Genomic DNA, 16,310 nt, shown 5'->3' on the forward strand with positions numbered 1-16,310 from the left:
CGGGTTAGCGCATCCGTCTTGGTCAAGAAGCCAGAGGCGCCTGTGCCCAATTAGGCTGCCGGCGGTCCATCAATACCTTGCTAGGTACTTGGCTTACCGAGTAGTCACGAACTCAGTTGCCTACCTGTAGGTACCTACCTACCTACTTACTTGGTTTTGACGGGACGGAGCAGAGACCCACGGGACTCGAGTTTCGGCCGCAGCAACACAGTCGACGTCACGGAGTAAGTACAGCGGGTTTCAATAGCATGAACTGCTGCCGTTGCTCGGTCCGCTAGCTTTGACTGACTTGACACTGGTCAAATGATGGTCATGGTGGTTTCAAAGGTTCCTCTCCCCCCCAAAATTGCTCCTTTCGTAATTGGGCAGTGGACCCCGAGGGAATCCCCCCCTCCTCCTCCTCCTTCTCTACTGGTACTTCTGGAGGAGCCCTGCTAAATCCCGGTTCTCTCCTCTCCCCCAGTCAGTCAGCCAGCCAGCCAGCCTGGCTGCTAAAAAAAAATCAACTAAAACTAAAGCATTAAGAAAAATTCTATTAGTGCTCCATATTCTGCCTCGTGTCGCCATCCAGACTCTTATTATTCTTGGACCCCCTCGAGTCAGGTCCTCTCTTGGTCTCTCCTCCCCTCTCCCCATCACAATCATCCATCACACGTCCGTTCGTCCCCCTTTGGACATTACATTCGTTAAATCAACTCTGCAAAACTCGACCTTGCCCCTTTCCGACTTGGGGAACTGACCGATAATCGACTGTTTGAAATATTTCTCTCCTCTTCTTCTTCTGCTTTTTCTTCTTCTTCTTCTCCTCCTCCTCGAGGCTGTCCTCGACGTTATTTGACAGGTGGGTCACGAATGTTGTGCGTTCCAAACTCTGTTCTGCGCCGCCACCGAGCAAACGCTCTCCAACGGCTGTGGCCCGGCGGCGGCGGCTGCGCCATGGCACGAGGTGTTCGTCGGGAAATCAAGTGAAAGGATTGACGACATCAAAAGCAACGCGGTCGCTTTTATTGTTGTTTTTTGTTTTGTTTTGTTTCTTCTTTTTTTTTCGTCTCTTCTTTTTTTGCTTCTTTTCACGTCTCGCTTTTCGAGGTCCACCATCGCCCTCGCAGTTGGAACAATGGGTCTCTGAACAGATGTCTCGGCTTCAAACATGACCGTTTTTTCCATACAATTTTTGCTGTCGGATGCTCTTTCAATTCTCGTCATTTTTTTTTTTTGCAGCGAAAAACTTGCCTCATGCGCTACTCAGCAAACTTGGTCTTGCGCTCGCAAAATGACACATTCTGGTGTCGCTAGCTACGATTGCTCCTGATGAAACGTTGCTAACAAAGCCTCACGCATAGCGACCCCCTCCGAGACGACCCTGACTCGAGGCCGCTGGTCAAAACTCGCCGAATTTTCATCCCAATAGTTTCAACTTTGTTTTTCTCAACCACCTTCTCACATTCGCTTACACCCAACGCCAATTATGCTGCGTGCCGTGGTTGTCGCTCTCTTGAGCGCCAGCACAGCCTTCGCCCTCTGCAGTCCCCAGAACCCATGCCCGGAGAGTGCTCCCTGCTGCTCCCGTGAGTATTTTCAGCGGCGCAAAATAGGAAACGCCCAATTGACAGTGGCTAGAATATGGCGAATGCGGTATCGGTGCCTACTGCCTGGGTGGATGCGACCCTCGAAGCTCCTTCAAGCTCGACGCCTGCGCTCCCGCCCCGGTCTGCACAGACAAGAAGATGAAATTCGACAAGATTGACCAGACCAGTGTCAATATTCTCAAATACCTCGGCGACTCCAGCAAAGCCGACTGGATGGTCCAGGGTGAGGTGAAGCAGTACAACGACTATGCCCTCCTGACCATGGGCAAGGACACAGCCGGCACCGTCCTCGCTTCGACCGAGTACATGTGGTACGGCAATGTCAAGGCCACCATGAAGACTAGCCGCGGCCGCGGCGTCGTCACGGCCTTTATTCTGCTTTCCGATGTCAAGGACGAGATTGACTACGAATGGGTCGGCGCTGACCTGAGCATGTCTCAAACCAACTACTACTTCCAAGGCATCACTGACTGTCAGTTACAATGAATTGTGCTGTTGGCGTCGCGCACTAACATGTCTCAGATGGCAACTCGGGCAACATCTCCACCGACGACACTTTTGGCACCTGGCACGATTACGAAGTTCGCTGGACCCCCGACAAGATCGAGTGGCTAGTGGACGGCACCACCCACCGCACCAAGGAGCGCAAGGACACCTGGAACAAGACTGCAAATGCTTGGGCGTTTCCGCAGACGCCTGCTCGTATCCAGCTCTCCATCTGGCCCGGTGGCAAGGACGGCAACCCTCCCGGTACCGTCAACTGGGCTGGCGGTCCCATCTCGTGGGATCACCCCGACATTAAGAACAACGGGTACTACTACGCCGCCGTCAAGTCTGTCGAGGTTAAGTGCTACAACGCCGACAAGGCCCCCGGCACCAACAAGGGCAAGAGCTATGTCTTCACCGACGCCAAGGCGACCAACGACACCGTCAAGGACACGGACAAGAGCACCATCATGGGCTCGTTTGACGCCACTGGCCTCAACATGGATGCTGGCAAATCTGAACCCGACAAGCCCAAGTCCACACAAGCCTCTGTCCCCGGCGGCGGTATCCCGGGCAAAAACGACCACGGCAACGATAGCCCCAGCGGCGGCGGCAGTGGCAGTGGCAGCGGCGGTGGCTCCGGTTCGAGCAGTCCTCCGGCCCAGGGTCTGGATCCCAAGAAGTGCGATCCCAACTCCTTTAGCCAAGACTGCAGCAACACAGCCGATGGCGACGGCAAGTCGAAGAATGGTGGCAAGAACTCTGGCACACAAACACAGGCGAGCATTCTTGCCATTGTCGTTGCTGGCGCCGCTCTTTTCTGGCTGTAGCACGGCTAACTAGAGCCTTTTGCTTTTTTTCCCTCCGGAGTTGGAGTGTTTTTGTACATGACGCGTGTGTGTTGCATTCTTGGCGCCTGCTGATGGCTTGGCTGCTGTATCACTTTTTTTGGGTGGCAAACTGCTGAACGACGGGAGGATGGTAATGGTAATACTGCTATGGCTCTCATTCTTTTCGACTCTGCATTCTTTGTGTTCTCTGTTGTGGTGTTTTTTTATCTTGTGTTTCTTTATTGTGTCGGCTTTTTTCTTCTCATCGCTGACTGGTTTTCTTCCTCACGTTTTACGCATATAAAGCGACCTTTTTTTTCTTGTCTTTTATGCACAAGTACATAATACTAGACACTCCTTTCTCTGTCCATGCTTGATGCACTTGTACACCAGTAGCACATTCGTCGTGGCCCGACGCGTGCGCAGGCAGGGCTGTCGTGGTCATCTTGCGCCACCTTTCATGTCGAGAAACTGTCCAAGTAACTGTACTGCGCGACGGTACGGACCCTTTTTCTGCAATGACAATACCTACAGATTACACAGAGCAAACTTGCATCTCTCTGCTGCCACATGGTACATGAGCATGCACACCACCTTGGTAACCCCCCGCCGCGGTCTTTGCGGCCGGCAGCGTTCCGCACCTTGCCACGATTGGGCTTCGGTGAGCAGGGTCGCCGAGGTGCACGGTCAACGGCGCATCTCGGGCCCGAGAACTTTGCCGTATGTCTTTTTTTTTTAGCTTACAAGGGCAGTCAAACTACAATGTGTTTGCCTTGGAGGGGATGGGTAGGGCGCCTCGTGCCCGGGTGCCGTTGGCCCATTGGCACGGCCAGGCATGGTTTGTACACACGGCAGTTGTGACTAACAGCATCAAGCCCAGCGCAACCCCGCGCCGCTCCCCGTTTACGAGGTATCTGGACATGCCACGACAGGGTATCGATCGTCGCGACACCCAGGATTTTTGTTCAATCTACTATTAGGCGGTGGACGACGCCGCGTCGGATCATCGCAGCTGCGGATCGCCGCAGGGTTCGATGTTGGTGGAACTGCCGAGCAGTGTGTCTACACTGCAAGCATCCAGAACACTCCACCGGCGTATGTTGTTCATCGCCAGTTAGCTGCAAGTCTTGGAACACGCTGCATGCCACGCGCGAAGACGGTACGACGCACCAAACGTGGTGTTTAGTCCGGTGCCAAATACCTATCAGAGGACAATGACCCCCTGCCTACAGTAAGTAACCTTTTGGCCTGAGAGAGCCGTGCCCCCGCCCCCCTCTGTCCCTCCTTCCACCCCATCGGAGGTCGGAGGCTCTATATCGAGTAGTTGGCGAAAATCTTTGTGTGGAGGAAAGGAAAGGACAGAAGCGGGCGCATCGACGGCGGTGGAGCGAGACGATGGCGGCCAAATTTAGCCTGTTCGGCACGTCGACCGCCGTCCCGTCTACGCCCGCTTCTGATGGGACCTGATTTCATGTCTTTGTTTCGAGGGGGGAAGGGGTCTTGCAGATTGCGGCACGAAATGATTGAACAAAAAAAAAAGGAGGGCGACGGGTAGGTAGCCAGGGCAGGTGGGCCTGCAATCGTGCGGCCGTGGCTGGGCGTAGTCTTTTATAAACGGCGGTGCGTCGCATCCTCGCCGTTTGTCAGTGGTAATTCTGCTTTTCTCTGGACTGGCCGACAAAACATTGAAGAGAGAAAAGTCGTCTGAGAACCTTGGTCTTAGGACAAAACAAAGAATAAGCCATGCTACCTGAGCACTATCCCATCGACGGCTCCGAGGGCTACCCTCGCGCAACGCCCATGAAGGTCATCTTCTGCGCCTTTCCTCGGACCGGCACCATGAGTATGAATTCCTCATCACCTCCCGTCTCCTTGCCTCAACCCACCTACCTGATGAACGCTCCCTCTTGCCGACCTCGGCATCACAACCCCGCACCTTGACCACCTCGCGCGTTTTTTTTTTTCTTGTCTTTTCGCAGCTGCTGACGCACGAGAGGTCCCCAGGCACGCAAGTGGCGCTGCAGATGCTCGGCTTCAACCGGACGCACCACATGACGGACGTGATTGGGGACGGCGACGGCCGGGAGGCGCGGGAGTGGACGCGCGCCATCCGCGCCAAGTACCGGGGCGAGGGCAAGCCCCTCTCGCGGCGCGACTGGGACCGGCTGCTGGGCGACTGCCAGGCGTGCGTCGACTTCCCGTCGGCGCTCTTCGCGGCGGACCTGGCGCGGCTGTACCCCGAGGCCAAGGTGGTCATGGTGAACCGCGAACCGGACAAGTGGTACGAGAGCCTGCGCTCGACGGTGGCCGCGAGCCCCGCGGCCATGACGTGGGCCGGCGTCGCCCGCGAGGCGGCGCGCGCCTACAGCTGGCTGCTGTGCCGCCGCACGCGCGAGATGGCCCGCTTCTGGCTCGCGATCCTCTTCGCCGCCGGCACGCACGAGCACTTCCGCGACCGCGACGCCGCCGTCGCCTTCATGCGCAGCAGCTACGACGAGTGCCGCGCCGCCGTCGCCGAGGACCGCCGCATCGAGTGGAGCGTCCAGGACGGCTGGGAGCCGCTCTGCCGCCACCTCGGCGTCGACGTGCCCCGCGTCCGCGACCCGGTCACCGGCGACATGGTCCCGGCCCCGTTCCCCCGCGTCAACGACCGCGCCCAGTTCGGCCAGCACAGCGCCCGCGACACCGGCCTCATGGTCGCCGACGCCAACCAGGTCCTCTTCGGCCTCATCGGCCGCGGCGTCGCCCTCGCCGCCCTAGGCTACGGCGCCCACGTCGTTTGGAAGGCGGTGTCTGCGGGGAGAGTGTAGAGGAAAGCGGGGAGCGGCGGCGGCGATCGAGAAGAAGCTGTGGTGTGTGTGTGCGTGTGTGTGTATTGAGCCAAGGGCACAGGCAGGCTTTTGGCAGGTTGCGGCTGCTGAGATTGATGAGATTGATGAGATTGATGGAGACAGAGGATGGCCGAGTGCCTTGGTTGGTGGCGACGTTTTTTTTTCTTTTTTGCTACTGGACACTTGGCACTGGGCTCAAGTGTGCGCAGAGAGTTGGCAGAGTCGAGACTTGAATCCTCTTGCCGATGCGAAACGTTGAACAATATCATCTCAGGGTGAGACAAAGTCTGGCGATTGCGGCTAGGTTAATAATGGCGAAAAAGCCGCACACTTGATAGAAACCGCGCGTGGAGAAGAATACCATGTGTCCCAATCGCTACCGAGTAGTATGCTTACGCCTCTGACTTTGTGCCTAGATCAACAAGCAGAAAAAAGTAACAGGGTTAGCGGGAATTTTAGCAATTAGGCTGCGACCCTTTTTGCTTCTCGCCCTCTGATCTCGCGACGCGAGCTTCGCCAGGACGAGCGTCGATCCGCCCCCTCCCCCCCAAAACGCTAAACCGTTTCTCATTAACTAGCGTGAGGCGTCAGCACATGGCGGAGTTGGGGCTGCGGACCTGGAAACCATGCAGCCAGCCCTAGCCAGCCAGCCAGCCATCCCTGAGCATCGGATGATTGCCCGTTCAAACTAGCATGCTACTGGTGCGAATCGTTGACAGCCTCGTTTGTCCGCCGCCGCCGCCTCGCCCACCCTGCGGAGGAGAGAGGGTCGTCGTGTCGCCGCCTCGTCATCCGCCCTTGTCTAGGATGGCTCCCCGAAGAGGCGAATCGCGGCTGCGGCCGACGGCTGCGCGTCTTGCGCCTCCAGCATAGCACAGAGGTCTGGGTTTCTCAATGCTAGGGCGTTTTGATGGATAGATTATAAAAAGCATCGAGGCTGCCTGGTGTCTTGTGCCAGTCCAAGTCATCATCAGCCTTAAGCGCCATTTTAGCATTCAACGGCAAAACACGAAACAATACAAGATAACCAAAAAAGTTTTCCCTTCCATTCAGCACTTGGGTATTCACAAAGCAAAGAGTGTACGCTCACACACACACACACACAAAAACACAAACGTACGCAACACAATGCCTCACACAATCGCATTCATCGGCGCCTCTGGCGGCTGCGGCCTCGCCGCCCTGCAGCGCGCCGTCGCCGCCGGCCACACCTGCGTGGCCCTCTGCCGCAAGCCGGCCAAGATGGACGCCCACTTCCCCTCGCGGCCGCCCAACCTGGTGGTGCTCGCCGGCAACGCGCACGACGCCGACGCCGTCGCCGCCTGCCTGGTGCGCCCAGACGACGGGTCGCGCCTCGTCGACGCCGTCCACGTGTCCGTCGGCGGGCAGCTGGACCTCAAGACGCGCACGCTCGATGACCCGGACGTGTGCAAGAAGGCGACCGACTGCGTGCTCTCCGCGCTGGCGACGCTCCGCGTCCAGCACCGGAGCCAGGGCGAGGGCCAGGGCGAGGGCCAGGCCCAGGCCCCCCACCGCCCGCTCCTCACCGTCATCAGCACCACGGGCGTCTCCCGCTTCGGCCGCGACGTGCCGCTCGCCATGCTCCCCATGTACAAGTGGCTGCTGCACCAGCCGCACGCGGACAAGGCCGTCATGGAGACCCGGCTGGCGGCGAGCGGCGAGCGCGTCGTCGTCGTCCGCCCGAGCTTCCTCAAGGACGAGGCCCGGCCGGACAGGCCCGTGCGCGTCGGCGTCGAGGACCCCGTCAAGGGCGTCGAGGTCAGGCAGGTTGGCTACTTTATCTCGAGGGACGATGTCGGGCGGTGGGTGTACGACAACTTGCTGCAGAACCCGGACCAGTGCCAGTACGAGGGCAAGGCGGTGTCGCTTTCGTGGTGAGGGGATCGCGTGTGGGCGTGGAATGATTCAGATGGCAGGGCGTCGATGAGATTGAACGGGACCATTAGAATACTAGATTTTCTTTCTTCCCTTCTTCCAATAATAATAATTAATGCTTATCATGTTGTCATGTCCTCATCATCAGTGACCGCGATAGCTCATTTGGCAAGAATCTAGGCGAATTATCGAATTGTTTTGCCTGAGATATACAATAAACAATCACCTCCCAACAACGTCGATCATCACAGCGAATATGAGGACCATAAAAGGCACTAAGAAGTATCGGAGTAAAAAAGAAAGCTGGAAGCACAAGCTGCGTCAGTAGTAGCTGCGGATCACTACCTCTGGGGGACAGTGAATCCAATAGGAAGCATCCAGCCTACCTCCAACGTTGCCATTTAAGCGTATTTCGGATCCAAGATTCCCAGGTCTTCTTATCAGAGTCAGTTTCAATCAGTACTAGGTTTTGACTTCGGCTAGCCGCCATAACTAACAAACATTCTGTCCAGGACAAAATTTACGTTCAACAGTATTGCCCGAAGGCTGGTACCTTTTATATATTGCATTCAGCTATGGTAAATGGATCACGAAATTTTGGCAAAATAGTTGGAGTCATGAAAGCTCTTTGCCAAAGTCAGCTTGCAGTAGTATGCCGTCCCAGGAATGTGTTCTCCGTTGGGGTAAAAGCGACACATGTGGGCATTGATCGAGCCATGATAAAAATATCTATTTCTATACCGAAAGAAAATTTGTCTCCATTCCCGCTATCACTTAAAATAATCGACGGCTTCAACTGGAGCCGTGACTTGTAATTGATAGTACAGCCAACCCTGACCCCCGCGGACATCCCCCACCATTACCCCACCATCCTGTTCAACATCAACTCAAGATCCAGGCACGACAGCTCGAATGATGCTTTTGTGCGGCATGCAAAATCATCAGACATGGCGAGCAGACTGCTAATTGCCCGTCCTGGGCACGTTTACCTTGCCACCTACGACGCCACCACCAACAAGTTCGCCATCGTCTACGACCTCGCCACGCCCGGCTGCCCCTCGTGGCTCGCCGTCGACCCCCCGCGCTCACTCGTGTACGTCGTCGACGAGGATAGCAGCCGGTTTCGCCGCTTCCGTCTCGACCCTTGCTCGGACACGCCCTTCTCGCAGGAAACCGTCGTCGACACTGCCAGTCCCGGCGCGGTGTATCTGGCCTTTTCCGGGGACCGGCAGTCCTTGCTGGGCGCGGCGTTTGGCAGCGGCACCGTCGACGTCTGGGATGTCCGCGACGGCGTCACGCTGAAGAGGCGTGCGGAAAAGACGATTATTTCCGACGGCATGACGGGACCCGTGCCGCATATCCAGGACGCGCCACACCCACACCAGGTGCTCGCGGACCCTACTGGGCGCTTCTACGTCGTGCCGGACCTGGGCACGGACGAGCTTCTCGTCGTCGACGCCCAAGACGACGCATTTGCCATCTCGAGCCGCGTCCCCGTCGCCCCTCCGGGTAGCGGTCCCCGCCACGGAGCCTTTTATCCTGTCGGAGCGTCGGTCGCGACGCACTACATCCTCCTCTGCGAGCTCTCCAACACGGTGGTCGTATACGCGCTGGACTACACGGGCTCGACGCTGCAGTTTACCAGAGTGTCGGAGGCATCCACTTTTGGAACGAACGGCCCGGCTCCTGCTACGGCGAGGGCGGGACATTTGCAGCTCCTCCCTGACAACATGCACCTCTACGTGACCAACCGCTTGACGGGGCGGCCGCACGACAGCGTCGCTTACATGCGCATCCATGCCGACGGCGAGCATCCTGCTGTCGAGTTTGTGCACGAGGTTCCGACGCTTGGTAGACTGCCGCGGATGTTTTGTGTTCTAGATGGTGGGCGCGGTGATCTTCTGGTGGCAAATGAAAACTCTGAATTCGGCCTAGTTCTGCTCGAGCGGTCGTCGGATGGGCGTATCAAGGAGTCCCCCAAGCTGTGCGTGGATATGTCAAAGTTTATGGACGCAGATGAAATTAGAGAGCGGCCTGGAAATGGACCAAAGTTTGTCATGGAGCTATGACCTACATTCGTATGAATTGCCTTGTATATATTTCTTTATTCGAGCTACTCTTGTTTCGAGCTACTCTTGAAGCTATCATTTATACAACAGGATTGTAAAAGTTGAAGCGCCCATGCGGGTCATACTTGGCCTTGAGCCTGGCCAGCTTCTCCTGGCGCCACGCCTCGGCGCCGTACATCTCCAACTTGTTATCGCGAAACGCGTAATTGACGTACGTGTGCATGGTCTCGCGGCCCGACGCCTCGTGCAGCGTGCGCCGGAGCGCCTCGCCGGCGACGACGGCCTTGCCGCCGAGGTGGCGGTCGGCCGAGGGGAAGCTGATGAGCGGGGCGACGAGGATGCTGTCGCCGCGGAAGGCGAAGGCGCTGTCGGCGGCGGGCGGCGCGCGCAGCCCTTGCGTCGGGTAGTTCTCGAAGAGGAAGATGGAGTCGGCAAACTCGGGGTTGCCGCGGAGGGTGGCGGCGAAGAGGTCGTAGGCGCGGCGCACGGCGCCGACGTCGTAGGCGTCGAGGTACAGCGGGAAGCGGAGGTTGCTGGCGCCGAGCTTCCGGCAGGGCCCGTCGGCGGCCGAGATCATGGTCCACGCCGCGAGGTCGCGGTACGTGCCGGGCGCGTTCTCGACGCTGGCGGGGCCGAGCGCCTTGAGGGCCGCCGAGTGCGCGGCCGCCACCGTCCGGACGCCCTCCTGCAGCAGGTAGACGACGAGGACGGGGTTCTCGGGGTCGACGGCGGGGATGCGCAGCATGTAGGACCACACGACGACGTCGACGTCCTGGCGGCCGTCCCGGAAGACGGTGTCGCGCAGCGTCTCGAAGACGCGCTCGACCTTGTCGCCGGTGAAGACCATGGTCTCGCGCGCCCAGTCGCGGTGGGCAATGTCGTGCACCTGGACCGTGACCGACGTGACAATGGCAAAGTTGTGGCCGGCGCCGCGCAGCGCCCACCACAGGTCCGGGTCCGACCGCGCGTCCACGGTGCGCGCGTCCCCGTCGGCCAGCACCACATCCATCGACACGAACTGGTCCGCGATCAGCCCGTGGCGGCCCTGCAGCCAGCCGTGGCCGCCCCCCAGGCCGGGCCCGAGAAGGCTGGTGCACTCGCATGTGCCGGTGACTGGGGAGCCGTTAGCTCAACGGAAGAATGGGGAGAGAGCCGTGTGGTGGCCCCAGGGATACCTTACCGGTTTGCTTGCCGGCTTCCCAGAGCGCGTCAATGACCGTCTTGGAGGAGGCGCCGCCGCCGACCCTGGCCGTCTTGCCGTCCTCGGACAGCTCGACGCTGCTCAGGCTGCTCATGACGATTTCGATGCCGCCCTGGAGCCCGGCCAGCGTGCTCGCCGCGCCGTGATGGCCCCCAACCGCCAAGAATGGCCTGTCGTGTTCGTTTGCGTACTTGACCTAGTTTTTTTCATCTCGCGCACTTAGCATTGTGACGAGTTTCGTCGGGGGAAAGTAAGAAGGATGCTGATGCCCACCGTCTCCGCAACGTCCGACGGCGCGCCAGGGATGACGACGACGCCCGGCCGGGGCTCGTCAAAGACGCTCCAGCGGCGCGAGGCGTCGTCGAAGCCCTTGCTGCCGGGCACGAGAACCTGTGCCGCGGGAGAGAGACGTCGCGCCAGGTCCTGCACCTCGATGATGGCGGCGCGCGAAGAGCAGAGGCGATGGCCGAGGGCGCTCTCAGCCACCACCGAGAGCCTGCATGCGCTGCTCGCGGCCCAGGCGACGAGGGCGGGTAAGACCTCCATGTGCAGAAATCGTTTCGCGTGAGTTGTTTATGAAGAGCGAAAAAACAGGGGAGGGGGGATTTGAGCAGCCCATGTATGCTGAGGGGTCACATGCAAGGCACGGGGGGATCGCCAATAATGCAGGTAGCCGCGTTAAAGTGGCGTGACGTTGACTTTGACAGGCAATCTATCTGGTGCACACAAGGGTGGGAGATGCTGGCTTTCTATCATGTATAGAAGGGATTGACTCTGCTGCGAGATAAATACTTTCGTCTGGGATGCTTTGACGAGCAAGTTTCTCTTTCGATTTTCCGTTGAATGGAATACCTTCTTGCTGTCATTTCTGCACCAAAGATCGATCTACAGGGATCGTGGCGCCACTGGAGACCACTACTGGTAAGATGGCGGCCACAGCGGGGTCTGGCCATCGGCGCGCCTGGTGGTCTTGTTTAATATTGTATTTCTATAAATGCTAGGGAGGCGTCGGAAAGGAAAGGGGCACCTACGAGGACTACACGTAGAATTCTCTTGGTCTATCGCTGCTTTGGGGGCCGCGTGGCTGGACCTCTCAAAGGTCCGCCGCCGTGCCAGGAAGGTCTAGGGTATTGCTTCTATCCAGAGCACAAGTCCTTGAAAAAGACGTCCTGCGCGCCTGGTGGGCAAATATCGAAACGATGGGAACCTGACTCCTTTTTGTCTATTGTCTCCTCCCTTTGTATTCTTTGGCGCTTTGGTCTCCATCCGAACGACACATGATGCCCGTGTAAAGGGAACAACCTTTGTGTGAGCTCGTAGGACTGCCCGACTTCAGTGGTAGTCGAGGGTTCCCTGACATGGCGAGTGACCAAAACAATAATCATTTCTTAGTCGAGTTTTCAAAACAAGGATTCGACGTCGACGAGGATTTTTCTGCCACTTTTTTGCCCCAAGAAAGCAAAGGAACCTCCGAGCATAAAGCACAGAGAATCCCCTTGGTGCTTCATTCGTGCACTGCCAGAAGATCAAGCACCCCCAGACGTACAGCCGTCTTACTTTTTGGCCACTTACATGCAGTGGCTGTGTATCAAGGACTGCATAGAAAAGGATTTCGTTGATGTGCGGGCATTGTTGTCAACAAGGAAAGTCTTTGCAAAGCTGCCACCCTGAACATGGACACTAGCTCGGCTCTTCGTAGCCACTTCTGTCATTCCATACACGGCAATTATTTATTTCATATGTCATGATTTCAAAATCCAGCTTCGAGTCTTTCAGTCTGGCCAATGGATCCTTTGCCCACAGAGACCACAGCAACATCCTTACAAGTCCCTAGACCGTGGCGGTGTTCAAAGACCTTTTCATCGCCTTATTCGACCAACTACCTTTCAAAGAGCTCACAAGTGTTATCACAGCATAAAGAAAATCTGAAATCATCATAGATTCCTTGCAATCTGTCACATTACTAGCCGACTGGAGCTCTTCGGCCCGTCGGTCCCATATTGCCGTATCAACAAGGTACGATAAATACTAGACCAGGTACTACTACCCAGTGTCTGTTGGCAAAGATGACCCGACTACACTCACATATGAGTACCTAGTTCAAAGAAATGTTTGCGCGCCACCATCATGCTTTTACAGGCAGGCCTTTATCCCGCAAGTGGTCTCTTCGATTCCGCAGATTCCGAAGTGTGGTAGTATGGGGCTCGCAGATACCGGCCTTGATCCAAAATTTTGCATCACGACGTCAGGGGCCTTTCATCCAGGGCCTGGCTCCTCAAATCCATCACACGGGGTCGCATCAGCAGGCTCGTCGACTGGTCTGGCAAACTTTGTCAGACACGGCTGATTTTGAAGTCCCCTCAGCCTGTCCCCATGTCACAACAGGCTCGATTTCCGTAGCTTGAATGGCTCAAGGAAAACAGCCTACCAAGAAGCCCTCCTTCAGCAGCCAAGCCTTTTCGAGATTCCGGAGTTTTACATCAGCTTGGCTTGAGCCGGAGGTGGCCGTTCTTTGGTCTATGCCTATGATGTCGATATGTCACACTTCTGCATCTAAATATCAGGTGAATATATCGAGCGTATACTGTAGTGCAAATTGTACTTTGATAATGATTAAGGCTTGCCTTGATCGGTCCAATATACCACAGCTCTTCGGTCTGGAAGCTGCCACTGTATTATATCGGGGCCCCCTATAGCCATATTGATAAGATGTCGACGCGGAACTGCAAAAAGTCCAAACTTTTATAGTGAGAGATCCATTCAACTCATTCTAATCTATTAAATTCTCTTGCCTTACAGAAAGCCATTCTGGGAGCTTGGTTGAGGTGCCGCGAGGACTTGCTGCACGGGCAGCTACATGTCGTGGTACATCTCCCCGCATGGCAGTTTGCCGATTCCGTAGCGGCAGTGTGATGGTACCTCGAACGAACATGTTTACGACGCGCATTGTCCTACCATCTTGCTCTGGCAGTCTCGGCCTTCACCTTTGCGTGGTGTCTCGGCACCTGCAGCCACTGGCGTGTACTTACCACCCGTAACGTTTTGGATGCAGAGCGACGTGAGGTGGTCAAAGGCGTGTCGCTCAGGCATTACCTAACCTAATGGGCCCTGCTTTGTTCATTCAGATGCAAAAACCTTTGTACCAAGACCTGAGGCCGTGGACTTTTGCTCCCCACGTGAAAGCCTACTTTAATCTGAGAGGCGGCATCGTCGAATAGTTTCAGGACCAAAGAGAAGATGGAGATGAGCACGGGCCAAATCGAATTCAAGTCAAATTTGCACTTTTTTCTGCAATAGTGACTACTGGTGACTACTGCTGAGAACTGTCATATGGCGTTGTCAGTGCATGCCCAGTGCTTGTCAAGTACTGCAATGCGGTCTCTGTCGCGTACGTACCATGTATCCATCAGGAAATTGCATGCGGAAACCGAGGCCGGACAGCGCCTCTCCACGAGTTCTCAAAGTCCTTCTACTTTTTCCAAAACCCACAATGCTGCAGCTATGGGTGGTTAGCGGCCTCTGGCTGGGCCCTGCGGAAGGACGAGCCGGTTGGGCGCTGGTCGGGCTTTGCTGAGTTGGCCTTGCCTGCAGCCCGATGCCCCCCCGCAACGGGCCATCCCTTGCGTGCCCGTCTCCAGTCCCAAAGGGATCGTTGTGAGCGGTTTCCGGAATGTAGAAAGTGCCGACAGACGGATGAGGCCGTAATTTCTTGGGCATCTACCCTTTTGGTGCGTGCTGGTAGAGTATCACATGTTGCGTACAAGTGTGGCGCGAGGGGGGGAGGTATGTAAGTGATACAAAGTAAAGAAATAAAGTGATCATGTCCAATGGCCGCACATTCGATACACTCGGTGAGTATGCGCACAGTTACACACACTTTCAAGTAGCTTGTCACCCGAAAGGAAACACGACTTATACCTCGAACAATGACTTGCTACGTCATATGCAGCTGCAATTCTGTAAACCCTTCCTTGCCATCATGTTGTGATTCATGACACGCAGCTGGCATCCCGGTCAATAGCTGCCATTGAACTCTTTATCAACGACTGCATATGCACTCGCTTCGGAATACGTGCGTGTATAGAGCCCTCCGTACCACGTCCACCACCTGTTCGGCGACCCCAGCAAACTCCCTCATGCAGGCTGCCACACGCCCCCCCAACGCCACCTCCCGGTGCGCCGGGGGAGGACCTTCGACGCATGCTCTTTACCCTTCCTCTGGCCCTGTGAGTGAATCTGAGCTAGTTTTACACGGCGCACACACGTTGGGTAGATATAATGGCCGCCCATCCGCGACACGGGCGAGGCCCAACCTCCCTTTCCCGGTTTGGGGTGGAAAGCAGATAGCTGCCCTCTGACGATGGACGATTGTGTTACCTGTTGCATGGGTTTTGCTTTGCTTTTTTAAATGATCGCCACGTTGAAAGGGCCTCCCATTTCTCTTCTTCCTCCTCCAACTACGTCTTGGTCAGTCGCGCAAGAGGCAGCCGCCGAACCTACTACTTACACCCACAAACCATCCCAGGACGCCAGGTCAGTGTAAGCGGGGTTTGCATGTATATCCCGCGCGGCGTGAGCGAGGCAGACGGCCTCTTGGCCACCACGCCTCGGGCACCGACATCCCGGCGCAGGCAAGGAGAGGAGGCACATCTGGCAGGCGATCCGCCACGGGCGGCGGCGGCGGCGGCGGTTGAGGCCACCGAGGTTGTTGGGAGGCTCGTCGTCGTCGAGCGCCAGTTCTCCGACGACCCCCTCGAAAACACCAACATCAGCATCGGCGTCATCGTCGGCGTCGTCCTCGGGGCGTTCCTCATCGGCACCTGCGCGTTCCTGTGGGTGTACCGCCACACGATCCGGTGCACGTCTCGCAAGAAGCGCCGCCCGGGCAGCCGCAGAAGCTCCAAGGGCTCCAAGGCGTCATCGCACCACGGCAGCGAGGCAGAGCAGCCGCCGCCGCCGCCAAGCGCAGCGCCGGTGCCGGAGCCAGAGGCTCCCGCAGCTGAAGGCGCAGAGGCTGAAGCCGCTCCCGCGGAGGGTGAAGCAGCTGCGCCTGCAGACGCCGAAGCGGCACCAGAGCAGGCATGAGGAGGATTGACATACGAGCGAGCATGTCACGATTATACCCCGGATATCGTGGTTGATGATTATGTTGGACTTGCGACAATGAGGTCGGATGTTGCAAGCAATTCTCAAGACATTTCGTTTCTTCTGTACAGCTTTTTTCAAGTGTATTATACAGTTTGCCTTTGCTGTTTTTTTTTTGCTCTTCAGGCTTTGCCTCGCTGGCCATGCTATCATAATTTGGGAAAAAAGCGGGCGTGACAATTTTGCTTTTTCATTTTAGGGGGAGGACAGTCAGTCTGAGTATTGGATTTGAATCTCACCGTACTTAAAAACGGACTCTTCCA

The 16,310-nt window shown here is 56.8% G+C and overlaps 6 protein-coding genes across 6 annotated transcripts; 5 read left to right on the forward strand and 1 right to left on the reverse strand.

Annotated features, from left to right (window-relative positions):
- Positions 1-1,468: 1,468 nt before the first annotated feature.
- V2A60_005983 (concanavalin A-like lectin/glucanase domain-containing protein) lies at positions 1,469-2,905 on the forward strand (the record flags this gene model as incomplete). The annotated part of the gene is made up of 3 exons (XM_083257281.1): positions 1,469-1,568; positions 1,621-2,061; positions 2,112-2,905. The coding sequence occupies 3 exons, from the start codon at positions 1,469-1,471 to the stop codon at positions 2,903-2,905; spliced, it is 1,335 nt and encodes a 444-aa protein (XP_083113407.1).
- Positions 2,906-4,648: 1,743 nt separating this feature from the next.
- V2A60_005984 (P-loop containing nucleoside triphosphate hydrolase protein) lies at positions 4,649-5,715 on the forward strand (the record flags this gene model as incomplete). The annotated part of the gene is made up of 2 exons (XM_083257282.1): positions 4,649-4,748; positions 4,910-5,715. The coding sequence occupies 2 exons, from the start codon at positions 4,649-4,651 to the stop codon at positions 5,713-5,715; spliced, it is 906 nt and encodes a 301-aa protein (XP_083113408.1).
- Positions 5,716-6,864: 1,149 nt separating this feature from the next.
- V2A60_005985 (NAD(P)-dependent oxidoreductase) lies at positions 6,865-7,635 on the forward strand (the record flags this gene model as incomplete). Its single annotated transcript, XM_083257283.1, has 1 exon — positions 6,865-7,635. One exon carries the CDS (start codon positions 6,865-6,867, stop codon positions 7,633-7,635), a length of 771 nt encoding a protein of 256 aa, XP_083113409.1.
- Positions 7,636-8,579: 944 nt separating this feature from the next.
- Positions 8,580-9,701, forward strand: V2A60_005986 (Lactonase, 7-bladed beta-propeller-domain-containing protein; the record flags this gene model as incomplete). Its single annotated transcript, XM_083257284.1, has 1 exon — positions 8,580-9,701. One exon carries the CDS (start codon positions 8,580-8,582, stop codon positions 9,699-9,701), a length of 1,122 nt encoding a protein of 373 aa, XP_083113410.1.
- Positions 9,702-9,780: 79 nt separating this feature from the next.
- Positions 9,781-11,448, reverse strand: V2A60_005987 (FAD-binding oxidoreductase; the record flags this gene model as incomplete). Its single annotated transcript, XM_083257285.1, has 3 exons — positions 9,781-10,814; positions 10,882-11,098; positions 11,176-11,448. The coding sequence occupies 3 exons, from the start codon at positions 11,446-11,448 to the stop codon at positions 9,781-9,783; spliced, it is 1,524 nt and encodes a 507-aa protein (XP_083113411.1).
- Positions 11,449-15,456: 4,008 nt separating this feature from the next.
- On the forward strand, positions 15,457-15,987 carry V2A60_005988 (uncharacterized protein; the record flags this gene model as incomplete). Its single annotated transcript, XM_083257286.1, has 1 exon — positions 15,457-15,987. The coding sequence occupies one exon, from the start codon at positions 15,457-15,459 to the stop codon at positions 15,985-15,987; it is 531 nt and encodes a 176-aa protein (XP_083113412.1).
- Positions 15,988-16,310: the final 323 nt, after the last annotated feature.

This window comes from Cordyceps javanica, chromosome 4 (assembly GCF_051103115.1).
Source record: "Cordyceps javanica chromosome 4, complete sequence".
NCBI classification, from domain to species: domain Eukaryota; kingdom Fungi; phylum Ascomycota; class Sordariomycetes; order Hypocreales; family Cordycipitaceae; genus Cordyceps; species Cordyceps javanica.